Genomic DNA, 27,755 nt, shown 5'->3' with positions numbered 1-27,755 from the left:
ATCAAATGCACTGCATGACGGACAGGAGTCATACAACTTCACTTTCATTGACTGATTGAAAATGAAATGCAGGTCAAGCTGAAACGAGTGAATAACTTAACAACAACAACAACAACCATGTGGTAATGACTGCAGAGAGTTCACAACTCAACAGAGAGAGAGAGTGATTTGCACTTCGAGCAACCTAAAAAGCCCTGTTTGGAAATACTTCAGATTTTTGATCTGCCGGGCTTTGGAGCAGCAAGCAGCTGTCTGCTGTCATCTTTGAGAAAAAAAACTGTCTAGAATGAAGCGGACCACAAATGAATGGTCCCTCATGGAAAAGGTGAGTACAGTGTATGAAATGCCTTGCGTTTGGGTGCTTAGTGCTGATCCAGAATGAGTCTTTAAAAATAGGTAGAATGGTGGCCCTAATTTTAAGTTAAGGTAATATTTACTTACTTTGTGTGAATGTTGTATTGTAATAGGTTGGACAAATGCAAATCTGTTGTAGTAATGACTCTCGTTGTATTGGTTTGCCCTCTAACACATAACATTATACACTTCTGTTATTTCACATTAGACCACTGTGGATCAGATCCAGCTTAAAGTACATTTTTAAACTCCCACACAGACAATCTGTTTTTATAGACATAAGGTACACCAAACGTAAAATGTATTCTTCTACTTATAGCATGGTGGCACAGTTTGATTATGACGTAAGCCAAACAAAAGGAAATAATGTGGTGATATGAGATGACCCCACACAGCAGGCATTAATGAGAGTGACGTGAATGTAAAGATGAGAAATAATTTAATTACCCCAGTCCAAATCACTTGTCCTGGCAAATGATCGGTCACGAAGTATCCTTGGCAAAGAAAAGCAGGAATGGGTGTTAGTCTTTTCGGTCTTTGTGACAAAACTTCTCTTTAACATGATTATAGTGGCCAATACCACTGCAATCAAACAGCCACTCTAAAAACAGATGATGTGATTAGACCTAGCAAAAAGTGTACAGTGAAATGACTTACCCAGCATTGTTTACAACAACATCTGCACAGAAAGATATTTTACCAGATTTAGTTCAATAATTAGTTCAAATAGCAGTAATAACATTACTAACAATCATTTAATTGAGATAATGTAATGATGCAGTACTTGAGATAAGTATCAACTCTGATGGCCACAGTATTGATATACAAAGACAATACTCACCTATTCTTCCAAATGCATCCAATGCTGTTTGGATCAATTTTTCTCCATCTTCTACAGAATCTGTGTGTGCATGACAGAAACGGTCTTAGACTTTTTGGGATATTTTTTGCATTTGATGAGTGATTCAATTATTTTGCATAAGTGGGTTTCCAGAAGACTATATGTATGTGCTGTTTAGCTTCAGTTATAGATCTGATTCTTGGATACATTGTTCCTGGTTGCATTTAGGTCTATAGATAAAAAATAATGTGCAGAGTTAGTGTTACAATAATATAACAGGGAGGGGGGCATATGATAAAGTTTTACTTCACATGCTCAGTATGTTGTGTAATGATATATGACAAGTCATTGCTGGGCATCATAGTTTGTTATAAACCAGATAGAAAGTATGCCAAATTTTTGGTAAATTATACCTTTGTATTACATCCACAAACAAATCTGATGTTCAAATCTACCTATGAAACACACTGATCAAAGCGTTGTCATGTTTTGTTCTTTAAAACTAAGTTTATATTCTTATCTATGCGAGATGCACAAAGATGATACATTTGTCTTCAATACTTGCTAACAGCTTCATCAGTGAGACTGACAGAAATCAATATAATTTTTTGAGTCTACCATTCCATTAGCTAAACACCACAAGGTAGGCAAGAGAAAAAAAACAGATGGAGGTAATGATGTGCGAGATAAGACAAGAGCAGAATAGAGAGGAGATGACTTAAAACAAGGCTAGTCCAAACTTCTCACCATAGTTTGCCACGGCCTTGCCTCCCTTCGCTCTTATCTCCTCCACCACCTTATCAGCAGCTGCAGAACTCTTTCCGCCCCCTTTAATGTCTGCCCCAAGGTCATTCACTTTATTGCAACAAGAAGAAAAAGATTAGCAATAATGGGGTGAGTTGTGAAATTCTCCACGACTGATTAGGGAGTAGTCTCGCATAGCCAGACTTATCTCCACATTTCATTTTAGCGCTGGAGAAAGGTCTGGATGGACCTGGATGAAAAATGCTCTGGTTTGTTTGTATTTCTTTAAACAAATCACAATCATCTTGGGCGGCGCTAAGCCCAGGATGCAGCGAGAGTGCCCTTGCAAAACATTAACACGCAGATAGGGGAGGACAATTCCAGCTGAAATAGTCGGCCAATGGCAGGCTTATATCCACAGCCTTCTTGCTTCTTGTGAATCAGACTAGGTTAGGAGAAGAGTGGAGCGAAGCTGATTCCTTGTAAGAGTTCAAGGGCAAATTCAGTTCAGGGATAGTTATTATTTTAGCAAGGGCTAATGTTTATGCCAACATCTGCAACTGTGTAGTTTAAAAAGCAACAACATTACTGTGACGGTCAATGCAATGCACATTTCTTAGATAAATTAAAGATCACTGCTGCTGCTGCTTTGCTGTATATTTGTCAGCAGTAAGTGCTATAGGAACCTACAGTAAAAAAAAAAAAAAAAAATGAAACTGATATCCAGTCCCTAACAACTCAGGGAAAGTATCTGAAATCATGCTGGGCAAATGTCAACATACAACCTGATATCACTGTCTCTCCATGGCAAAGAAAACATCAACTGAGGTTACGAGGGTTCACTTTTAGCAGGCATTTCACTAAGTACATGTAATAAGGCCTGGTTGCACAGTGTATCCATTATACATGTTCTAAAAAATGAGGTATGAGGGGCTTAAAATCAATTTACCTACAACTGAGGCACCTCTTTCAGCAAAAGCCAGTGCATATTCTCTGCCAATGCCTGCAGAAAGAAAGACAGATGAGCAAAATACCTAAGGATATTTTTACAGAATAAAACACACCCATCAAAACCACTGTTGTTGCATGAGCCCTTTCACACACTTAGACTTAGCATGATTATAAGCCATTGCTTTACATGTACTTTGCTCCCTGTGTTCTTCAAATGAAAAGGCTGAAAAAAGTCTGTTGCTAGTCAAATCAATGGAGTGCATCTTGTATAGTAATATCAACAAAAGGTGTTTTATTGTTTCCAGAAGGTTCATCAGGATACCGTTGGTTTACTTTTAACGTTACGACTTTGAGACTTGCATGCTGTTTCGCCAGTGTTAGCAATCAGCAAGACACTGAGGTTAACTGCTGGGCAGCTAATACAACAGAAAGAAAGACTCGTCCAGTAGCTGTCTTAATAGTTTGGCTCACATGCTTACTAAATCTCCGCAACTAGCAGGTTAGCATTCGGAGCTAACGTTACAAAACATATTTAAGCGTAATTACAGTTAGCAACAATGACAGCTTAGCTAATGTTCAGTTATGTTTGCACGGCGCTGTTACCTCCTCCGGCCCCAGTGACAAGCACGACCCTTCCCTCGAATGACAAAGACATGACAAAGACAGAGATATTAGTTTCCTGACGCTACAAGAGCAACACCGATTGTCAGAGACAACAGGGTGTACTTCAACTGTTCAAGTTTCACTTCCGCAATTACGAGGGGCAGTCTCAGCAGTGACCAATCAGAAACCAGGATTTTATTAGCCCCCTCATCACTGTTGATTTCACATGTGTAGTCTACTTTGATCTTATGATTTAATACTTCAGAAATCTGTTTAGTTATGTTAACTTTGTGAATTCCACTCTATCTATCATATATTTTATGAGCCATTAACAAATTCTGTACATTTTTATTTTTTAACTGACTGATTTGTACCTTATTACATAACTTTTCACCATGTCTGCAACACAATTAGGAAATAATAACATAAATGGTGATGGTGACCATGATGATGATGGAGGTGCCAGTGGTGATGATGATGATGATGATGATGGCAGGTGTTGTTCCCACTCTGCTAGTGAAAAAATAAACTAATTGGTGTCTATTGTATTAAAATATTATGGTCAATTTGAAATTCCTTTTGAGTTCTTTAATATGACCTGAATATGTTAAAAAGGTTTAAACCTGAAGACTGGCTGAACCAGCAGCAGTGTAACTGTTCTCATGCCTCACAGCAATTTGCTTATCATCCAAATTTTTTTCTGCAGAAAATTAATCACCAAAATTAGGTTAACAACACAGCACGCTCGATATTCAGAATATTTGCATTTAATGTATGTATTTTTATGCTGCTCACAACACTAACTCTCATGCTCCTTGTAAGATGGCTCTTAAGAGTCATTTGAATTTGATATCCATCCATCCATTTTCTACCGCTTGGTCCCCGTTAGGGGGTCGCGGGTGACTGGAGCCTATCCCAGTGACTTCGGGCCTTAGGCAGGGCACACCCTGGACAGACAACCATTCACTCACACATTCATTCAATACGGGCAATTTTAGAGTTATCAATTAACCTACACATGCATGTCTTTGGACGGTGGGAGGAAGCCGGAGAACCCGGAGAGAACCCACGGTAACGAGGACATGCAGACTCCACCCAGAGAGATTGTGTCCGGGAATCGAACCCACGAACCCACGATCTCCTTATTGGGAGGCAGGAGCTGTAGCCGCTCTGCCACCGTGCACCCCTGAATTTGATATGTTGATCATTAATTGGCAATGGCCAACTAATGTTTAGAGGTTAAGCTAGTAATGTATATAGCAAAGACTGCAAGTAGGAAAAATAGTGTATGTAACTGGTGAGAAAATGTTACGCAGCCATGTCGTAATGATTTACAATCTGTGTTATGTTATTTGCCAAAGTTTTTTCACAGGCCAGGCCAAGAAAAATTAGTAACTTGTTCCAATATGATACCAACTGTCCAAGAGACATAACTTTTTATGATAATCAGGATTGTCTTGGAATGAGAAGAAATAAGATCCCACTTTAGTAAACTCTGCAATATGACTGTTTTCACACCAGACATTTTGACTTTGACAGCAGAAAAAGCACAGGTTTATCTAATGACATTACTGGTGGCTCTGTTCCATTTACAGAAAGTGACCAAGTAAGCCAAATGAGGGAGCATGAAAAATACCAAGAAGCTGGAAGTTGCTAAACTAAATAGAATACAGCATGTTAATTCATGTTATTGATTACACCTGTGCTTTTCCGGCAATTACATGTCAAAAATGTCTAAAAAGGTGTACTGTGGCCTAGTGGATGGAGTACTCTTGCCAATTCAGAAAACAGTTTTATCCAGTTGTTTCAACTGCCTTGCTAATATTATGCTCAAACAGTGCACATTTAAAACCAGTTAGCAGGTTCTTGTTATTGCTGACAAGTTCTCCAGGTTATTGTTATTGACATGTTTTTGTTCAAGCTAGTAAACTTGCCATCCTGTTCAGGCTGTGGGAGGAGCAGAGGTGATTCTCATTCACTCGCACAGTAGGCTATCTTAGATTGTATAGACATTAGTACAAGCTAGTGGGCATGTAATTAAGTTATTTTAACACAACAAACACAATCGTTCTCGTCATAAAACTAATAACTAGGAGACGTCTCTAACCGCGGCGTGCCTGTGTGATGAAATAGCCACAAATTAACAGCAGCCGTGCAAAGAGAGAGAGAGCGAGAGAGAGAGAGAAAAGCGAGCGCGAGGGAGAGAGAAAGAGAGAGCGCGCGAGCATCCTCTGCGCCCGGACGTTGGCTGCTCAGACTCTCCAAGGAGGCTGCGATGGAGACAGGATGAAACTGACGGGGTGTTTTTCGGAAGAAAGTGCCTCTGGGGTGTCGATATGTGGCGACTTTCCTGTGTGTATCGTTACCAGAATCATATATTTGGGGAAAAAGGAGGAGTGTAGCCTATTACAATTTTGTGGATGCCTAAGGATTATGGACCGTTACAATAACGACCGGCGGTGTAAAGGTTTGGATAACTGCCTCTATACTCTTTCTTCTTCGCGGTCTTCTCAGTATTTACTATAGCTGACACGTTTTAAACGCATTCATGTTGGACATCTTTTTTCCCCACAAAATGTTGAATTTAGCGCTCTCTCGACGTGAAGGATATTCGCGGCACGTCATTTTTTTGATGCTGGATATGAAGGTATAAGAAGCACAAACGTGTGGACAGGCGCCGTTTCGCAGACAGCTATGATACAATATTTTGACCTAACCGTTTTTTTTGTGTGTTCTGCTCTATTGCGCATGCCTAGTGGTAGATATAGAACGCTTCCCGACGCCACTTCGCTCCGTCCTGGCCGTGATGTAGGAGTAAAAGTGACGGGAGCGGAGGACTAAAATAATGCGTTGGCAAAGTGACAGCGTGGCGACCAAAGGATTAGACTTTAGATCCTTCACGAAATAGATTGTGCCATAAACTGAAGAATGTCAGGGACACCAAATGCAGAGGCTGAAGGAGTAGTCTCCAAAGTGAAAGTGAAAAAGGAGATCAAGACAATCGTGGAGAATTTGGAAACCATCCTGGGAGACCTCAAGGATGTAGCCAAAGAGCTCAAAGAGGTAAATGATTAGGGAACACCATACAACGCTTTATAAGCAATAGTCTACTATGTGTTTTGTTATTTCTACTGGCTTGCTCTTTCTAAGCATCCCTGTCTGGGAGGACATGGGAGGCTGACGTCCACCTCAGTAGGGCCTGGAAAAGGCTTTGACACACAGACACACACACACACAAACAAACACACACACAAACATACAGACATGCTCCTCCCCCTGCCCACTAATGTAGGCTATGTGATCATTATCTCCAACATGAAAGACATTTGGCACAGGAGGATGTGGGGTGTGAAATGACAGAACAGCTTCTTCGTCCTGACTCACAGGCTTTAATGAAAGTGAGAAAAATGTAATCACAATTAATATTTAATGGACAAGTTGGTTCAACCAGGAAGGCGCTTTTACATTGCATTTCATCATCTTAATGCTGACTGTTGTTTGCTGCGAATTATCTCCTGCCAAATAATAGTGCAGTTGTCCTTTCTTTTCACTTTTCATCTCTCTCAATCTCTCCTGGTGACTCTCTATTTTCTTTCGTTATCTTTCACCACATGCCTGTATTTATCGCAGCCACTCATCTTCATCCTTTCTTTATCTCTTGTTGTCTGCTTTCTTTCTCCTTCTCTCTCCTTGTTAGAGATCAGAACTCTCAGAGCTGTCTGATTGGCCATTCAAATCTCAGTGATGCAGAGACAGGGGTGCTGAATAGGAATCAGGGGTAGTTTTCAGGGATTATAAGAAGATTTTTTTTTACAGCAAGTAGTTCTCATAGAGCCAAGAATATCTAGCAGCGCCTCTGTGCAGAGACATATCATTCACGTGTTTCAGTGCTTGTTTCAAATCAGTGTTTCCTCTAATACCAATCACTGAATCCCATATTGCCATGTCAGTTGTAATAACCTGCAGTCTTACCTGCTTTTATGTTTACATTCCTCTACCAGCCGTACACCAGGCATCCGGCCTGCTGGGCTGAACCTTTCATCACCCTAACATGACAGGCTGTCATTCTAATAAAACCCTATTGCGTACAGCCTCTGGTTTCTACATTATGGATGGGTTGTCGACACAGCATCTGTCTCCTTCTGCCTCTCTGCTCCCCTTATTCTGTTTTCGCAACTTGAGCTGAATTAGACTTCTTTTGTGTTTTTCGGCAGTTTACAATGTCTCACAGCAGGCGCCAGAGATAAATGAGAACAAGAAGGCATTGTAATCTGTCTATTGTGGTTTTGTTTTTGTGATGTGTCCTCTTTCTTTTTCTTTTTGCTTGCAGTAAATTGCGTAGAGGATCAGTTATTCTGACACTGCACACACTAAACACATACCTAGAGGGGGTGTTACTATCAAAGCCGGTGTTTGGGGTATAATCCATTTGAAATGCAGTTATCTGTTATAACTCACAGACAGGGCTGGAACCGAGCCTGGCTCTGAGGAGTGACCCTGTCCAGATGCTTGGCACAGCCACTGAGGCTGCTTGGCCTACAGCAGAGGCTGCACACTGGGATACTGGTATTACCTCTTGTGTGTGTCCCAACAAATTACCCATTTAAAGACTGCATGGAGAGTTTATCCCCATTGCCTTCTCTGCCCTAGCCTTCTACTATCTTTCTCTTTAGCTCTCATTCTTTCTCGCTCTCTGTTTCTCTCCTCACCAATCTCTTCATTTCTCTCTCATCAAGCCTCTGTTAGGCATTTCAAACCCTTAGATGATAGCAATGGTGTGTTACAGTGGGCTGATGTACTGGGGACTCTGAGATGAGCATTACTATTTCAGAAAATGAACATAAGCACATTGTCATTGTCGTAACATTTTTACGAATGCTATAAAGGAAAAAACATTTTCTTTTATGTTGAGTTTATGGTGAGTTTTTCTCATGGGTTATTTCAACTGTGTTTCAGCCATGATACCGTGAACTTAAGCGAGCTCAGCTCAACTTATATTGTCTTTGGACACACTGACTTCTGGATCCTCGATAATCAGGCAGCTAGTAATAAAATGTCCAACACTGCACTTCAATTCTGGGCATCGAAGCAATAATAACTCCACCAAGGAAAGAGAACCAGGAAGAAATTCTTCTCCAAAGGCAATGTTTTTGGATTGACCTGGCTGAAGAACATGGACATTTTATCATTAATATCAGTTATTAGTTCCTAGCAGAGTTTAGCACCATGTCTATTCTGTTTGTTAAACTGCCTTTTTAAAATGTAATCCCTTATACTAATGGCTCCCTGGGCAACGTTTATTATGTGTACATGCAATTTCAATCCTTCCAGGTACTGTCTTAGCACTGCAGACATAAATGTATGGGAGAGTAACTAAGTCCATGGATGTGCCCACAGTGCAAGTGCTTGCTTTAAGTAGACAAAATTTGATGGCGTGTGGGACAGGAGCTAAATATGCGTTTGAAGTATCCTTTGTGACATTTAGTTGTGTAGTCAGTCCTTTGTTGGCCTTAGATTGGTGCATATTGATTGGTGGATATTGCATCAAATACAGTTAAGCATCATGTCCTGAAAGAATGTGTTCAGCATGTTTTGTATGTACAGTTAGAATGTATGCATGCAGTATGTACTGTGTGTATTTTTAATGTATTATCTCAACTTGTGCTGTGGCATCCTTACAGCTATTTCCAGTATTGCATGTTGCCTTTTGTTTAGTTTATTACACTCCCTCCCCAACTATCACCTAGAGTACTTAATGTAAACAGTCATAGACACAGAATGGAGCACAGAAATCAGAGTGCCAACAAACCAAATTTCTGCTCCAGTTCTTTAATATGCCTCTATGTGAAAACAAATTTCCTCTTGGATGACAAAGGAAGTATCTTTTGATCTAAATATCTACTGTGTACACGGGGTCCTGAGACAAAATATATATTTATATTAATTTCTACTGCACTTCAATTTTGTTTATTGTCCATGTTATGGTCTGCAGTGTACTGTATTCAGAAATGATCTTACAGTTCACAATTGCAAATTCATTAAAATATTTAAATAGTTTGGCCCTATTCCTTTCCCAAAAAATATTCACCAGGCTATGTCACAGTGCATTTCTTATGTATCGTTTTCCACCCTGGCACACTGTGTACATTATTCCACCACTGCCACTGACAGTGTTTGCTCTTTCATATTGCATTGCTTGCAGAGTGGATTTCCAATGTGATTTTGCATATCTTCTGCTTTTTGTAAAATATATTTTTGCCTTTCTGTCACACCAAGGTTGCTTTCTTGGAATGAATTCATACCATGATGAATTGTTTCCTTTGCTGTTATTAAGAAATATGAAGAAGAAATGGATCTTCCCTCTCATAGCATTTGTGTCAGTGTGATATGTATTTACTCTCTCCCTGGTTCAGTTGTACTTGAGCTGTAATCTCTGACTTCCTCACTTTCAGCAGAATATTACAAGCATTTGTACTGATTTTCCCCAATAGGAGACTGACAGTCTATTGATTTTTCATATCTGCTTCCTTTTCTATTAGTTATATTCCTGTGTTTGTCTTTTCCCTCTGCACTCCTTTGCTATATGTAGAGGATGTATTTTTCATTCATTCCTAACACTGATTTTGTATTTATAAATGATTATAAGCTGATGTTTTTGGGTCTTGTTTACAGGATATGGTTGCCGTTGTTACTTCTCTCAGTTCCGATGGTGCATAGGATTCTTGTAGTATATCACATAAGTCAGAGTCTGGCAGGCCCGTGGGTGTTCCCATAAATTGTAGTGATATTTCTTTTCTCCCTGGCGTTGTTGTCATAGAGATATCTCAGTCAATTTTAAGTCTCATTAATCAGTCTCTTAAATCAAAGTGTATCTTCTTTAAATTTTATACAGTCAGGTTTTCAATTAATTAATTAAGAATTTGTTGAGATAAAGACATTGGCTCCTTACAAGAACACATTTTTCAACTACCCTTTTTGCCTGGAACATCATTCTTTTCCCACTTTCGTTTTTATTAGCTGAGATTGTTGTAGATGAGATTTCCTTCTCTCGTGCCACATTGTTTATTATTCCTGACCTCAGCTGTCACAGTGACTCTTCCTCTTCTTTTCACCAGGTTGTTCACGACATTGACACCCTGACTTGTGACCTGCAACTGGAGGAGGACGGACTGACAGACAGCTCTAAGACGGACACGCTCAACTCCAGCTCGAGTTCCACCACCACTACTACCACCGCTTCCAGCCTGGAGAAGATGAAGCTCTTCCCTGATGACTGCATCTTTAAACCACCTGCGCCCATTGCCCCGGTCCCTGGCAACCCTCCTGCAGTCCTGACTGTACTCAAGAAACCCCACCCTCCCCTACCGCCACCCAGACATACCCCGCTGAGAGCCGAGGATCACAACATTAAGAATCTGCCTCATCCAACATTAGTGTTATCAGGGAATATATCCAAGGCTACCGGGTCTCTGATGAGGAATGGTGGGGTTTTTCCTTTGAAACCAAACAGGGATTTATTCTCCTCCACGCCATGTTTCATTTCTAATGACAGCGGGATCCCTGAGTCGGGTCTTGTTCCTACATTACCCAGGCCCATGCCTCTTCTCCGCCATGAAAAGAACAAATGTCCCAAGGCGCCTGGCAGGGAGTCTCGTGAGAGGGAGCGTGTCCGTTTCAGCGAGAAGGTCCAGTACCACGGTTACTGCCCAGACTGTGACCTCCAATATGATGTAGACGACACAGAACTACACTTACAGGCTGAGCTGAACAACTTGAGACTCAGCCCAGTGCATTGCTGCTCTTCCTCCTCCCCTCCTCATGCTCTTCCTCATGAACTAATGTTGGAAAACGGCGGCCTCTCGGTCAGCCATAGTTTCCCACCGACAACAAACACTCTTCTACCTTGTGTGCCTCCTCACCCGCCTTCCCTCAAGCCCCAGAAAACAATCCTACGCAAATCAACAACTACCACGGTTTGACACCGAACCCCTTGTTCTGTCCAACTTAAACATTCTTGAATCATTCATAGTGTTTTCTACTTTATGAGCGCTTTCTACTCCAGTTGAACTTTGGATTATCCAAACAGAGAGAGGAAGGGGTTGGTAAATAAGAAACAAAAGGATGGATAAAGTGAGTGGAACAGAGAGAAAGGCATTGCCATGGGCGCTGGGATGTACACAGAGAGATCAGGAAGAAGTGGTGAGTGTTTATGAATGTATGAGTGTGTTTGTCAGGAAGAGAAAGGGAGGAAGAAAAAGAGCATTTGCATTAGTGCATTGACGCATATCTGTGAGTCTATGTATACATACAAGTTTATTTGTTTTTGTACTGCATATTCGTGTGTATATATTTGTGGGTGCATGCGTAGGCGTATGTGTGCAGAGTGTGAAGTTTGTAGATAGTGAGCATTGACTGAAAAATGTACAGAGACTTAAAATTTCACAGAAGATTGCTGACAACACTAAAACTAAATTGTACCCGTGTCTTTCTGGAAGCTCTTGGAAGTCTCAAACTCAGGAAGTTCTTTCAGAGAGGGGCTCTAATTAATTCATGTCCTTCTGGATGAAACAAGAAAACCCGCTACCCTCAGAATTCATTCAAAGCCCTAAAGATCTTCCCATACACTGACACCTAAGTATACGCAAGTAACTCTCCACCAAATATACAGTGGTGTCCAAAAGTGTTTGCCCCCTTCCTGATTTCTTATTTTTCTGCATTTGTCAAACTTAAATTTTTCAGATCATCAAACAAATTTAAATATTAGTCAAAGATAACACAAGTAAACACAAAATGCAGTTTTTAAATGAAGGTTGTTATTATTAAGGGAAAACAAAATCCAAACCTACATGGCCCTGTGTGAACAAATGCTTGATTGCAGTTGTTGATGCTAAGGGTGACATTTAAGTGTGACAAACATGCAAACAAATAAGAAATCAGGAAGGGGGCAAACACTTTTGCACACCACTGTACATATGCATGATTAAAGGCTGTTAATTGATTGATAATTAGTACACAAGTCTGCCTAGATGAACAATTAGGGTTTAGAGATAAGTGAGTTCATACTTCATACTCTACAAGTCCCATTTTGCTGACGTGTCAGACTGTAGGAGTGAAAGAAGGGAGAGCAAATGAGAGGAGATTGACATGGTGGGCTGGGGAAGAGAGAGAAGTCTTTGATGATTAAAGTGCCATTTTTATTTGTGTCTACTGAGAGCTTTACAGCAAATTCTAATTGAAAAATCTTGAATTTCATTTTCTAATATAATTCATGTTTAGCAACTCAACTACCGCTGGTGTAGACCCTCACTATCACTCACTGTGATATCTATTAGACTAAATGGACAGTAAGCTAATCAATTCTGCTCTTGAGTAGAGAGAATCAAACATAAAAAATATGGACTTTATTTCCTTAAGGGAATATAATTGAGCAGTAATATAATACCATCTCAGTTTATATGAGCAGTTCGTAGTCTCCACTTTATTAGCTTTTATTAACAAGAATATTTAATAAAGCCTTTGTTCCCTGTCTGTGCAAACTAAGTGTGCATATGTCTGAAATCATTCTCAAATTGATTGTCAAGGAATCTAACTATGTGTGTGCATAGGTGTGTGTAAAAGCACATGTCAGTTTGGCAGACTTGAGGAGACAGCATACCCTGGAGTTGGATGAGAATAGTAGCACCTTCCTCCCAGCGATGCCCTTAATTAGCTGGATTAGACTACAGGAGATAACAGTACTGCCTCAGACCTCCTTTGTACCAACATTAGCCTTGACAAAGTTCTGAACTGCTGCTGCACATGTTTTTTATGTTAAACAGCGAGAAAAAGCAAGCTCACAAAGAGAGAAAGTAAGTAAGGAAAGAAGGGAAGGGACAGAAAGGTAAAGACGTGTGGGGGGCAGTTGTGTATAGGCCTAGGGGGGCAGGATGTTATTTATCATATGTGTGTGTGTTTAGGGTTGTGGGGGTGGGAAGCTTGGCGATTAAGTCTGAGAAAATCAGGGTATGAAATAGCACACACTGATGACTAAATGCAATGCATGACCTCGCTGGCCTTAAAAATCTAAAATCGGCGTCTGGATTAGGGATCAGTGGATATTCAGCCATGAGAAAAACGAGAAAGAGTGAGAGAGTGGGGGGGGACACACATAGGGAGAGAGAAAGTGCGGGACAGAGAGAGGAAAGTGAGCATGTGTGATGGAGAGAGGCTGATGCTGTTTTGGCTGTATTGTGTTTGCTACTATGTAAGATTGTATGTGGATGCATGTTTGTCCTCAAGATGATTGCTCTCAGTGTTGAACATTCACTGTATTTACCTTGTATTAATGGATCTCAATGAGTCTGGCAGCAGCATGCTCACACACAGGCACACACAGAATGGAGTGCAGCCAGTATCATCAATAGACGCAGCTCATAAGGGCTTCTGCTACTGTAGCATTGCCTTACTAATGCACTTTTCAATGAACCGAGGAAATTGACACAGCAGCCTTGGCATTGTATGATTAAGGGAACATATTGAAAAAGTAAAAGGCATCTGCACTTTGTTTGTTTTTTCTTTTCTTTTATGACCTGATGTGCACAGGCTACACCTTAGAGATGAGACACAGAGTTATTTGAAAAGCTTTGATAACAAATGTTGATGTTTGTGCACCTTCTGAGCTGATACATTGGCTGTCCAAATTTCCCTTTTCCAAGTCACAATAGTTTTTATTACCTGTGACTATTGACTTTTGTGAAGTGTTCACTAGGGCTGGATAACTTTTACAATTATTTTATACTAGTGCTATACTAGTGCTATATATACTAGATACAATACCTATAGTTTTTGTTACACTGGGAAATACAATACCCACATATTTTGCTACAAAACACTTTTTTTTATTTAGCTAAAGAAGCCAAGAGTTCTCAAATATTAAATATTATCTAAACACAAGCAGATGTACTTTGCCTTAATAAATGAAAGTTGACTTAAATTAGCAAGATTACGAATCTTACCAGATGGACCAGACGCTGCCAGGTCGATGCTCGGTGCTACGGACACATGCACCAAAAAAGTATTGCGGTTTGATACTCAGCCCTATTCTCAATGGGTATTGTTGCACTTTAATAATGATGACAAGTTATATCCTGTCATATCCTACTTTTAATCTCCCCTCTATTCTTACAATATGCTGTCAAAATGTATTTTAAATGACATATTAAGATCATTATTGTACATTAATCAGTTTAAACATTTACCAGCCCCTCTTTGTGGAGAGGGTGGAGTGTGTGCATTAATGGCACCCACCGCAGAAAGTGGGAGAAACAATTTTGATATTTGCGCTGGCTGACCAGCAAAACTGGGCCCCTCATGTTTTAGATTCATCGTTCATTATTTAATACATCCATGACTTGTTATCAGATTGCTCCTATAAAACAGAAACCACTGCTCCTCTGACCACGGGTATAGGAGTTTTTCACTGTTTTTTTGTATTGGCTATTTGAGATCCAGTGCTCCAGGCTTGAGAATAAAGTTGTAATGGGCAGGGAGGAGGTGGATCTTCACCGCCTCCATCGTGAGTCAGGACTGACTCAACTGTACTGACCTACTCCCTACAGCTCACAGCTCTAGTTCATAGCCCACCTCTCTCTCTCTCCCTGACTCGTTCTCCCTCACTCCGTCTTCCTTTCTTTCTTCCTCTCCCCTTGGATGATGCTTCACTCCCACTCGGCAGCAGCTGTATGCATAACAAGCTCTCTGTGCACATGTATCTCTATATACATGTGGGTGGGGTGTCTATTATTAAAACAAATCTGACATTTTGTACAGTAAACACCTTTGGCAGCATTTCCATTTGTATGTTTAATCAAAAAGTTTACTGACTTTTTCTTTCCAGAGCTGCAGCAGCCTCTGCATCCTTTAGTTCTTACCTTTGAATTACAAATGACCTTCTAGGCATGAAAAAATCCTAGTTGCTATGCATCCGCTAGTAAATTATTGTTTACAGTAGCTCCTCCGTTTAAAGGTTGTGTGTTTTCAACTGACGTCACTAGTGCGACACCTCTTTTCATCGGGTTAATAAGTAAACCTGCTGCTTCCATAATTAATTAAAAAACGCATAGAGCTGAATGGTTAGATTGTTAATGTTACATTTGTAAATGTAAACCTCTGATTTGTTGTCTTACAACACAATAGTCATATGTGGGCTTATAGTGCTTCTACTAACTGTATTGTCTTCATCCCATTTTCCAACCTGGCAAGTGCACAGTGTACAATAACTCAATAAATGTGTCAGAGTGAGACACACATTTTGCCAGTGAATATTAATTAGCTGTAGTTTCTCTGTCTGATTGTTTATTGTGATAGTCTGCCAAGAGACACAGTTGTCTATTTGCTCATCCCCATTCTGCATGCATCATTTACTTTAATTTTTGTTTCCCTCAATCGACCACATTTCATTATGATCATTTAAAGTGAAAATGTTATGAGGAAAGCATTAAACAAAATGAAAGCCAAATAATTGTGGTGTTGCGTGCCAGAGGCATACATCTGAGATACTGTGTGCAAAGTTCATTAGAATACAAAATAGACATGACCTATATTGCTAAACATCAGAGCATTCAAAAGGGATTCTGGTGCACATTGGGCATGGATACTGGCTTGTGTTGGTGCTTCTTTATCTGTGACTCAGACAAAGTCATGATGTGGGAAAGTGAGTGGGCATGTGTGTGTGTGTGTGTGTGTGTGTGTGTCCTTGTCCTTGTCAAAATGTGTGTGCACACTCATATGCATACATATTAATGTTAAAGGGATACATGTGCATGTGTTTAAAGGTGTATGAGAGTGGAAAAGGGCATGCATGAGTACATGCAGCCATGTGTGTGAGAAAAGGGCTTGAGATGGCTCAGTGCAATTTAGAAACCTTTGGGGGTGAACCAAACTTAATCTGAAGATTTCACGCTGTTTTGGAGATTGTTAAAAGTTAGAGGCATCAGCTGCACCTTACGCTAGGAAGGCTACACAATATCTCAACAACAGGATCAGATCTGTAAGAGCCACAAAGACCCAGATGGGTCCTCTGCTCTTTGAACCACTCCTGACTTGACTAGGAAACATTGAGAAAATGACAGCTAGGCTAGGCGATTGTCTTTTCATAAAAGGGAAGGCTGTCCATAGAGGAAAATGTGCCAGACGTTTCAGTCCTATTAACTTGACTATTATTATTGACTTGTGTTTTTGTGAGCAATGGTACCTTGGTATATTTTCATTTTGCTCTGTGAAAAGCGACTGTTGGTGCTGTGACTGCTGTGTCAAGTGGCTCTCCTCTGTGCAGTCAGATATTCACACTAATGTGTTTCCTCTTTTTCCTCTGCAGGGCCCATCGAGATACTTGCGATACAAGTGGAAGGGATGCTTGTTTCATTCAAGTGATCGACCCTGGTTGATCAGGAGGGAGGAGCCAGAGCTGAGGCCAAGCATCAACCTTTTTTTTTGCTAACGGCTCTCAACCACCAGAAGACGAGATCATCTAGATAAATTCATACTTTGACTTTTGAGCACTTAACAACCTCCAGGCACAGTTGTGCCAGGGCATTGTTACTGTGAAACTGGGGAAAGAGAAAGGGCAGTCACTGTACAGTATGTAAGTGCATACAGACAGACGAATTTATAGTTGTGGAGGTGATATTTTTGTTACATAGAAATAGTTGAATTAAAGATTAGAATGCTGCTGAAACCCTATCATCAAAAGTAAAGAGGCAAGTTTAGATGAAGAGGTACAAGATGAGGTGAAATGATGTCAGCCATTATTTGATTGATGTCTACACAGACTTCTGCTCTGTGCATACTCAGATGGAAATCAATAGCTCCACTCAAGCGATGGAATTTGCCTTTTAAGAATTGTAATTGTTTGTGTCTGGAGAGCCCGACAGGTCTGTCTGTGAGCAACACGCTGCTCTGCTGGACTGCAGATAAGGAGAAAATAATATGTCAGTATGTGCCATATGCACAATCACAGTGTATTTTTGGAAAGACTAATGGTTTGAAGTGAATGATGATGTTGTCACTGATCTGTGTCCAAACATTATGTTCTTTGTACATCAAAATCTATGTGCTCAACTGGTGCCATGCAAGCTATGTTTTTTTTTCACAATAACATGCAGAGATACAGTGGCATAGTTACAGCTTTAAAGGATCCTTGAAGAAGTAATAATTTGCATCAAATTTTCTTTGTATACAAATATACATGTACATGTTTGATATCTATATATTTCAGGCATTTTTCTACAGAGACTTTAACATTTAAAGAGATGATATTTTTGATATTGTATTGGATGACTGAGAGGTATTTTGACGAAAGCTGACATTCCCTTGAGGTACGTGTTTTACAGCAGGGCATAGCAGGATGAGTTATTTATATATAGCAACAGGATAGTGTTTGTATGGATGAACAACAAGTGCTTCAGTATTATCACTTCAAGAAACTTTAGAGAATGGGCTGTATTGTGAGGAAGAAAATGTAAGGTGGAGAAGATAAATGGCGTAAACCAAAAACCTAGTTGTGCTTTATCAGACGGGAGGCATGGGGCTGAATGAATGCATGACTGACTCTTCACTTTGTCCTGCCATCACTGTGTTTTTCTATGCATTTCTGTGGAGAGGCTGTCTGTTGGTGGGTCCAACATGCAGGGTGCTCTGCTCTCCATAATATAGAGTTAAGAAGTATTCCCACTAATTTTCTCATAAGATGTCCATCAGGTTATTTCTCCAGCCACTAAACATGACAAATGTCCTGGGTTTTACCACATTGCTTAGGCCAATGAGTAATTGGTAATTAAATAATAATAATAATAATAATAATCATAATAATAATAATAAAGTTTATTTATATAGCACTTATCAAAACCAGAGATTACAAAGTGTTACAAAATGAAAAATAAAGCAACAGAGAATAAAAAGGAAGAATATTAAATATATATAGGTGAACACAGGTCATTTTGGATCAATAAAAGGGTGAGAAATGTACAAACATTATTTGATACATACAGCCTCTCTCCACATTCAGACCGGAGGCACCACACCTGTAAACTCCACCTCTTTGTTCTCATTGGACACAGAGACTGAAATCATGACCAAACTCTGGATCAATCAAGAATCAGTTTTAAAGATTGGAATGTCTCAAAAAGCAGTCAGTGATATTTTGTTGTGTGTGTCCACAACTGTGTCTCTTGTGTGTGTTGGAAAACAACTTGTAAGAAGTAAACACTTTACACTTAATGTCAGTGTGTCTGTGTATATTTTATGGACTGTAACAATAACTTCGAGAACAGAAAGTGTTGATCTTTAAATCTGTATTCTTCATTATAAACCGTGCTCTTGCAAATTTATCTTTTAGAATGTCATGACTCGTGAACTGGGAGTCAAACAGAGGAAATTAAACCGACTGCCAGATCATCACACTTAATCAAAGTTACCAAAAGCAGTGTGAGCAAACCTTTCAGAAAGAAAAATACATTAAATGGCACCAGCAACTGTTTCAGTTAATTGAAGATTAGTGTGATGAGATAGCAGGCTGGCGGTGCTGAAATCCATCAGCTGTCTCCAGGAGATATTCTAATGAATTCATAGTGGCTCGTCATGGTCATACGCATTATAACACAGGCCAAAGCCAGCAGCTTAATGCCTTAACCATGAAGGACAAGGGTTACAGGAACAGGGAAGCGGTGGCCTAGAGGACAGAGAGGTGGTCTAGAGACTGGAGTTCATATCCATGAACTGGAAAAAATCTAAGAAAATGTGAACAAGAAAAGTACAAGTCGCTGCCTTGGTACCCTTGAGCAAGGCACCCAACTCCAACGTAAAATGGTAGAGGAAGACTGTGGTTGTACTTGACAGCTGTTTATAGCATTATGAATGGAAAGAAAGTCACTTCTGAAGAAAAAAGTGAAATGTTTGTAACCACTTTACCATAGACGGCATTATTATTGCCATTCTTGTCAAACCACAATTTTGCCAAAGCTTTTCTGTGGTATATTGCAGGTTTAACCTTAAAGTTCTGCTGTTGGTTGGAACTATTTTGTCCATGATGTCTAATTCCTCTACAAACCTCCCTGCCACAGCACTCCACACTAACACTCCACTCCAAAGATATTATACAACATACTACAGCATATAAATATAGGACACTTGTGAGGTTAAAGCAAATAGTTAGCACATTTGTTTTACTGTACCCTAAGTATGCATTGTGCATCCCTACTTTTGACAACATCTACGACTTCCAAGTGAGAAATGCTTGTAACACGTTTCTAGTTTAGGGCCCCCATGACTCCTTGGGCTCGTGCAGGGTAGGCCCATTCAGTAATCCATCCATGATGAAATATCAAGGAGACGTCAAACAATTACAGTTGTGTCATTCTATATCTGTTCAAGGCCTTATTTGATTTCAGTGGTGGACTGTAACTCAAGTACTGTACTTACAGTTTTGAGGTAATTGTACTTGAGTATCTCTATTTTCTGGTAGGTTGAGGTATTGTTACATTTCAGGGCATTTTTGTTGTTTATTTGATTAACTGATAAGTTGTTTGGTCTACAAAATATCGGATAGTGAAATAGTGAAAAATAGTGAAAAATATTAAATATTCAGTTTACAATCACATAAGACAAAGAAAAGCACATGTAAGAGGCTGAAAGCAGAGTATGTTTGCTTAACATTTTTGCTTAAAAATGACGGATACATCAAAATAGTTGCAGATTTATTTTCTGCCAATCGATTAATCGTTTCAGCTCTACAACTATTAGCCTACTCAAATAAAACGTGTTATGTTATTATTAACACGTTATGTTCTACTCCTTAAATCAGTTGGAAATCAAGTTTAATGTGTCTGGTGGATAGAGAAAAAAATAAAGCTTGAAGAATAAATGTTGAACAGATGTGAAAAATGTCAGAAGCAGACATTCAATTGAGACATAATTTTCCACAGTATCTCTAATATTCTATTCAGTTGTTAATAATATGTAATATAATAAATTATACAATACATATAGTTAATAACATATAATAGTATAGATAGTCTGTATAGGATTTGTCAAAGGAAGCATCCATGGTCCATCCCTACATGCAGGTGTAGCGGCAGCCGGTAGCAGCTGTACCAAGCGCCACCTTTCCAAGGGCAAAGCCGGGGTGCGCATGTTTTATGTTACCGCTCATCCGGATGGCAACCGTTTCACCAGGATGGCAGGAAAGCTGCAATGATGGTCCCGCCCAGTCAAGCTGGCCGCGTAAAACACAGCATGTGCCCCTCCCTGTCGGTCACGTGACAGGGAAGAAAGTAAGAAAAAAAAATAGAAATACATCCATGAGAAAGAAAGCAGAGAGATAAGGGGGGGACAAAAACAAAACAGCGGGGAGATTATCTTGCCTGACAGGAGGAGGCGTCTTTATCTGCAGGTAATAAAAGAGTAAACACTTAGCTAGTAAACATACTAGTGTCATGAAGTGTGAGTTTAAGTTACTGATAGTGTACAACTGTAGCGTTAAGTGCTAGCTAGTGCTCAACGGTTTGGTGAACTGAAAATGCTGACGCTGGATGCGTTAAGCTAGTTTGCACAGAGAGACTTGCTTTCAGACAGCGTTCATTTGTGGTTTATGTCCTTGTGTCACGGAAACTGTTACTGTAGCCCGAGATGAATTCCCGAAAAAGTGCTGATGTGTCAAAAGCTTGTGATCAACCCCACAAACCAGCCAGCCAGCACCGCTTGAGGCTGAATCACTCGTCCAAACACGATTAGCTCGTAGAGGTGGGAGAGAGAAAAAAAAACCCAGCTAATGTAACAACATGGCCATCTCACTTCTGAAACAAACTGGAAGTCGAAAAACCAGCAAGACTACACTTGTCTTGGTCGTTGCTGGTGGATGTAACTGGCAGTTGTGGAGTTAAAATAAGTGTGTAACGCTTGTTGTCTTTCCCAGCCTTCATTTGGAGAGACAGAAAAAGACAAAAGAAGATGAGAGACATGTTAAGTTATTAGCTCCAGGTGTGATGGGAGGACCGCGGTGGATGTCAGCTGGATATGAGATAAACACGTAAGTAAAAACATACTTTAAATGTGCAGTTTATTGACAGCAATTTTGTCCAGTCAGATTGTAAGTATCACTTGTGCTTGCAGCAATAACACCAAAAGCTACAAACAAACACAAACAAAATAGGTATGCTAATTAAGGTGATGGATGAAGTTACACCAGTGTCCAGCCTTACTTAACTGGACAGATTAAACAGATTAAAATTGGATTAGTTGTTGTTTATGCAGAGGGAAGGTCTGAGTCCTAGTTTACATCTAAACATGTGATTTCCCAGCATATAACCCAACAGTTTCTCCCTGTTGTATAAGTTAGTGTTTTATGTTGGCCCGTATTTTCAGTGGGTCAAGTCTATAAAGTATTTCTTCATTTTATACTATAGTTTTACTTTGGCAACACTATGTCTGAGGTTATGTCTGCCCACTTGTACTGTGACAGGTAAAATAAAAGTACGGTGTTTTTCACTGCCATGAGTGCTGGCAGGATGGCTCAGTGGGGAGGAGACCAGAGAGTGTAGGTTGAAGTCCAGCTGGCAAGCATCTGCTCAAGTGCTTAGGAGTACAACACTAAATCAATCTCAAGAGCAAATAGACTATATTCCCTACTGAACATAAAACATCTCACATCCTTATTATTACTGTATCACCATGTCAATAAACTAAAAGTATACAGTCATGTAGCACTGAGAGCCAAGAGTCTTCAGGTTTGTCTTTCAGCAATTTAAAGCAGAGAATCAAGTCAAGTTTATTTATATAGCACCTTTCATACGGCAGGCGTAGACTCAATGTGCTTGTGAGAGAGCAACTAATAAGCATAATCTGCTGGTGCAGTGACTTACTGAAAGGAAAAGCTGCAGAGTCTTGTGGCATTCTTGAATATGGACTAATCCATTTAACCTTGGGGGTGACCTCTGTCTTTATGATGTTCTTTAGGTAAATAAAGAATCGACTGAGGAAAAGGAAGAGGGGAGAAGATGAAGCTGAATGAACGCAGCGTGGCGCACTACGCCACCTGTGACTCACCGCCAGACAAGACAGGCTTCCTGTTCAAAAAGGGTGAGCGCAACACGGCTTATCACCGGCGCTGGTTTGTCCTGAAGGGCAACATGCTCTTCTACTTTGAGGAGCGCGACAGCCGAGAGCCCATCGGTGTCATCGTCCTTGAAGGATGCACCGTGGAGCTGTGCGAGTCAGCCGAGGAGTTCGCCTTCGCCATCAAGTTTGAATGTGCCAAAGCGCGGGTGTACAAGATGGCTGCTGAGAACCAAGCAGCCATGGAGTCATGGGTGAAAGCGTTGTCAAGGGCCAGCTTTGACTACATGAGGCTGGTGGTGAAGGAGCTGGAGAGGCAGCTGGAGGAGATCCAGGAGGCTGCAGGAGGTGGCTGCGTCGGGGCTGGAGTTGGAGGCCTGCAGGGCAGGCCCAAGTCCTCCAGGCGAAACCAGGTAGCACGGTCCAGGTCTGGAGCATCCTCTTCTTCATCATCTTCATCTTCCTTATCATCATCATCATCAAGTGCCCCTCCCATGTCAGCTCCCTTCTCTGCCCAAAAGAGCATCCAGAAAGAGGCGAGGAGAGATGAGGAGTGTTCCAAGGAGAATGGAGTCGCATGGAGTAAACCACCGGTTGCCTTGGCTAACGGCTTTGTTGAGTCTTCCTGTGTGGCCTGGGAAGCCTGCGCAGACTCTGGGAATAACACTGGGATTGGTTATGGGGCTGATGGGGTGAGGGCTCCACCAGTGCCACCCAGGAGAAGAGGAGCATCTCTGGAAAGCCCCGTCTCCCCTGGCACTGGCTGCTTCTCCAAACTCCATGACTGGTACGGCAGAGAGGTGGAGGAACTGAGAGTGCAGTGGCTACAGAGCCAGTAAACTAATGGAGGTGGGATAATCTCTTAGTTTTATCATTCCTTCCTGAACAGCAGTGTTGCACTCTTCTGAACCCAACAGAAAGGGGAGAAAACTTATTTGCAAATTTCAATCTCCAAATAAAAAATACAAATAATAAATTTGAGATTGATTCCAGATCTTGTCTGGCACAGGGGAATCAATCTGTCTTAAACATTAACACTATCCATTGTACATTCCAAGAAATTTTAAAACACAAAATATGCTCTTTTCCACAGTTCCACAGAGTGTCATTTGCCAAGGACAATTAAACATGTTAAGAATACAGTATTTAAAATGGTAATAATTTATTATAATCATCACAATCATCAGTTTTTCTTACAAGATGCAAATGGCCTTGTAGTAGATACAATTCAGAAAAACATGCTGTTCTGATATAATGTTGCCAATGTTTTCTCTGCCTTTCTAGCTTCCAAATATACTTGTGCAATCCTTTTTGGTGTCCGTTTTGTTTAAAGCTGTAGGAACCTTTGATCTGTTTTTGTCTAGATATACAGGCGAACTACTGTGCTAAGCATCTGGTAAGGATGTTTCTGTTATATGCAAATTAAATAAAGAAGGCCACATAAATAAAGACAAAACAAAAGAAAACCATGTGGATCCGGTTGCTAAAGTGACACATTAACCAGGGCGTACAATGGTGAAGGTAACAGAAAATCCTGCAGCTGATGTCCTAACTTTCCTCACTTGATGACGAAACAAAATGTGTGAGGGAAAGTGAGGAAATAAAGAGGGAAGCCTTTTTACAGCTGATAACATTTTTACAATCTAAAAGGAAGGGCACCAGGACAATTAACAGCGTTCATGTCAGTATTCCGAGTTTCCAGTAACTTCAAACCACTTTAAAGGTCTAGTGTGTAGGATCTAGTGGCATCTAGCAGTGAAACTGCAGTTTGCAACCATTTGAATACCGGAAAGGAGGAGATAGGAGAAACTATGGTGGCTGCGAAACATGGCTGCGAAACATGGCTGCGAAACATGGCGGTGCAACATGGCGACCCCCCCCCCCCACACACACAACTTGTTCTAAAATAACAAAAACACAACGATTCCTATTTTCAGGTGAAGCTGAAAGCTTAGCTCCTCCCTAAATGTTACACACTGGACCTTTTAACTCTAAGATCACATCAATATATTGACTTGTAGAGAAACAAGCATAAGTCTCGGGATAAGAAGTGGTGTTGGGGAAAACTAGTCCAGAACTCTCCTCCATACTCCCACCGGGGTACGTCTCACCCCAGAGGCCTCGTGGTTGGTAAGGTCAGAGCATCCTCCCGACAGTCACTGGGGACAGTGGTGGGAACTGGATGTCTCGCTCAGAGCAACACACTGGTATTTTTAGCCCTCGTTAGCCAGCGGCCAGATGATGCTGTGTCATAAGATTGCTTGTCACTTACTTCTCTTTTGACTCTTGTATATCATAGCAGGAGATTTTTCCTTGAACTTACAGGACTTAACATTTGTAATTCTCTGATAAGTTCATACTATACAGTATGAAAGGTTTCAGTCGTAGTCATCTGGACACTGTTTTCAGAATCAAGACGTTTCGGCTCCCATCCGTAAGTCATTCTCAATTGGTTCCGGATGGGAGCCGAAACGTCAATTATACAGTATGATCAAATCATCTTAATTTGATCATACATCATGGTTTTTTCAGTTGCAGCTGATTAACCTGTTTGTTACTGAGTGAGTGTAACTGTTAGAGGCCTATACTGCATGTTAACATCTAACCTCCTGGTTTGTATATAAATATTTACTATTCCATACTGGAAATTAAAAATGGGCCTATATCACTATATCCAATCACATAGCCGTTTATATTTTTGTTTTATATGTGCTTTATGTTATCGTTATAACACCATTATTGCACTTGTAACCATTACCATAGAGAGGGTTTGACTTTTCTTCTTTTGTGACTGTACTGCTGTTAGTCTTTCTTTCTTGGCAAAGGCACATCTTGGTGCAATCACGTTTTGACAATGACTCAGTTCAATAAGTCTGCATCAATGCACAGCACTATCATTACTGTTGGCTTGTACAGAAACGACATTGTGGGAAGGAGTCGTACAGTGTGGATTGTGGCGGTATGCTTTTGACACGTATTATCTAAAATTATTGTTGTAGTGCCAATTTTAACTCCAGAAGAACATTACTGTAATTACAGATGACAAGTCTGTTTTTTCTTTTACAATAATATTTAAAGGAATTTGTGAATGTGTCAAATTAACCTTATAACAAATAATAATGGTGTCTATCTTTATTCAGAAATGCCAAATGAAGAATGTAATCTAAATGCACAATAATCTTTTTTTCCCGATTGACTTCCATGATTGTAGAACAATTTTTCAATGTTATCGTACACTATGAGTATTATTTTAACAACCAATAATATTTAACACATTGTCCCGATATGGTACCCTGCAAAGATGTTTTTTAACAAAGCACTTGCTGTCAACTACTCAATAAACTGTTATGTGTTATGTTGTTATCAGTTCATTTTTCTGTGATCACAATATCTGTTGATTTGAGTACCCGAGGTGAAGTTTTCTTTATAATAAAGTTGCAGCATGACATTTTTTAGCCATCAGTATGGGTCCCCTTGAATTCATGCAAGGCCTGGGCTGGCCTTAAGAAACCACACACACACACACACACACACACACACACACACACATTCTTGGTGCTTTTCAGCATCTCTCTCACCAGGTGTCGCTGTGCAACAACTATAGTCTTTAACCCTTGACTTCAGGGAAATCAATGAGTACTTCACACCTAGCGGGACAGGTTAATGTAATTAACCGGCTGGTGACAGAAACCAGCAGTGATTGTAAAAACAGTTATCAAACCAAATGTACAGTACAGTAAGACTTCTTGATAATTTCTGCATCGTGCTATGTGCACGTACTTGACCAGGGGACAGCTGACTGCAGGCAGCACGAAACGTCAGAGAATAGGGAAGCTGCTTCCTGTCTGGTAATTTCAACATAATGTACGTGTTTAAATACTGAGCAATACTCGAAGAAGAGAATGAAAAGTGACACAAAGTGTTTATATATATATATATATATATATATATATATATACACACACACACACACACACACACAGATGGGTGACAAATTAAAGGAAAAATAATGAATTTGAAATTTTAGGAAAAAACGTTATTATTACTATTATTATTATTATTATCTTATCTTTCCTATCTATATATTTTAATGGTATATGTCTTCTGTTTATGTATATGTTTTTATTTTATTTCACACATGCTAACACATGTTTCCCCTGCCAATAAAGCCTAACTGAATTGGAAAAACCAACATGAAGTGTCTTAGTGTGGAGTCAGGTCACCATGAGCCTCCCGAACAGCTTCAGTGCTCCTTACCAAGTCTGTGGAACTCTGCCGGAGGGATGAACACCATTCCTCCACAAGATATTTCCTCATTTATATTTACAACCTTTATTTAATCAGATAATCTCATTGAGATCAAGATCTCCTTTGCAAGAGAGACCTGAGTACAGTAGATAGATAGAAAGAAAAACAAACACAACCAGACATAACAAAAGGGCATATAGCATCAGAGACAGTCACAGACATCACTAAATAGATTTGGAGATGAAAGTTTATATTATATCATTTGGTGTTATGGTGGTGGAGAGCATTGTCTTACACGTTGGTCCAGAATCTTCCATAGGTGTAAAACTGGGTTGAGTGACTGTATAAATACACGCAGTTGTCAGTTTATTAGGTAAACTTAGCCAAAAACTAATACAATCTAATACAAGAGTCCTGCAATAAATCCTACTTTCACGTGGGTTATAATTTTTGACAGTTTTAGAGAGGTGTTGATTCAACTGTATGATCATTTTCAAAGATGTAGCTAGTTTATGGTGCTGTTGAACTTGTTTTTGCAGACACCTTTATATCAAGAAAATTATTCTAAATAAGCTTCTTGCAATCAGTTATTGCTATTTACAGCCCTCTGTATAGTTGGGTTTAATATCATAAAAACAATATGGGCAAAGAATTTACTTTTCTTGGATATTTAACATCCAAGAAAGCAAAATTGTCATTGTTGAACCACTCAAGCCACAGGGCATTAACAAAAAGAGCAAAATGTGTATAATATTAGCCGTTTCCAAGTAAAATGCAACATTCATGAACGGTTTGTAAAAGCAATGAAGCATTCTGTGACATTATGGATGTTTTAATGCTTGATGAATGCCAAATGTTGACACATGATGTAATTGCATAAGCTACAATGAGTCTCAGTTGTGCATTAAACAAAACATTAAACTATTGT

The 27,755-nt window shown here is 40.0% G+C and overlaps 3 protein-coding genes across 3 annotated transcripts in view; 2 read left to right on the top strand and 1 right to left on the bottom strand.

The window, feature by feature from the left end:
- hsd17b4 (hydroxysteroid (17-beta) dehydrogenase 4) overlaps positions 1-3,651 on the bottom strand; it is a 29,031-nt gene extending 25,380 nt beyond the window's left edge. Inside the window, exons 1-6 of the mRNA XM_044197901.1 lie at positions 3,494-3,651; positions 2,889-2,942; positions 1,943-2,050; positions 1,196-1,255; positions 1,012-1,033; positions 802-848 (exon numbers count right to left, since the gene is read on the bottom strand). Of these exons, the coding sequence (XP_044053836.1) occupies positions 802-848; positions 1,012-1,033; positions 1,196-1,255; positions 1,943-2,050; positions 2,889-2,942; positions 3,494-3,545 (343 nt within the window). The 5' untranslated portion in view covers positions 3,546-3,651. The remainder of the gene's footprint in view (positions 1-801; positions 849-1,011; positions 1,034-1,195; positions 1,256-1,942; positions 2,051-2,888; positions 2,943-3,493) is intronic.
- Positions 3,652-5,414: 1,763 nt separating this feature from the next.
- prr16 (proline rich 16) lies at positions 5,415-18,748 on the top strand. Its single transcript, XM_044197898.1, has 3 exons — positions 5,415-6,556; positions 10,609-11,692; positions 16,848-18,748. Exons 1-2 carry the CDS (start codon positions 6,422-6,424, stop codon positions 11,470-11,472), a joined length of 999 nt encoding a protein of 332 aa, XP_044053833.1. The 5' UTR covers positions 5,415-6,421; the 3' UTR covers positions 11,473-11,692; positions 16,848-18,748.
- A 1,985-nt stretch (positions 18,749-20,733) lies between these two features.
- Positions 20,734-25,934, top strand: pheta1 (PH domain containing endocytic trafficking adaptor 1). Its single transcript, XM_044197897.1, has 3 exons — positions 20,734-20,918; positions 21,441-21,554; positions 22,481-25,934. Exon 3 carries the CDS (start codon positions 22,522-22,524, stop codon positions 23,416-23,418), a length of 897 nt encoding a protein of 298 aa, XP_044053832.1. The 5' UTR covers positions 20,734-20,918; positions 21,441-21,554; positions 22,481-22,521; the 3' UTR covers positions 23,419-25,934.
- Positions 25,935-27,755: the final 1,821 nt, after the last annotated feature.

Source organism: Siniperca chuatsi, linkage group LG5 (genome assembly GCF_020085105.1).
Source record: "Siniperca chuatsi isolate FFG_IHB_CAS linkage group LG5, ASM2008510v1, whole genome shotgun sequence".
NCBI lineage: Eukaryota > Metazoa > Chordata > Actinopteri > Centrarchiformes > Sinipercidae > Siniperca > Siniperca chuatsi.
Note: the sequence above shows the minus strand (reverse complement) of the source record. Positions and strands in the feature narration are given on the sequence as shown.

Bases quoted from the DNA above. Each gene is read 5' to 3' on its own strand.
- pheta1 (XM_044197897.1), top strand. From the start codon at position 22,522: ATGAAGCTGAATGAACGCAGCGTGGCGCACTACGCCACCTGTGACTCA.
- prr16 (XM_044197898.1), top strand. From the start codon at position 6,422: ATGTCAGGGACACCAAATGCAGAGGCTGAAGGAGTAGTCTCCAAAGTG. The intron at 6,557-10,608 runs GTAAATGATTAG...TCTTTTCACCAG, and splicing joins TAGCCAAAGAGCTCAAAGAG to GTTGTTCACGACATTGACAC.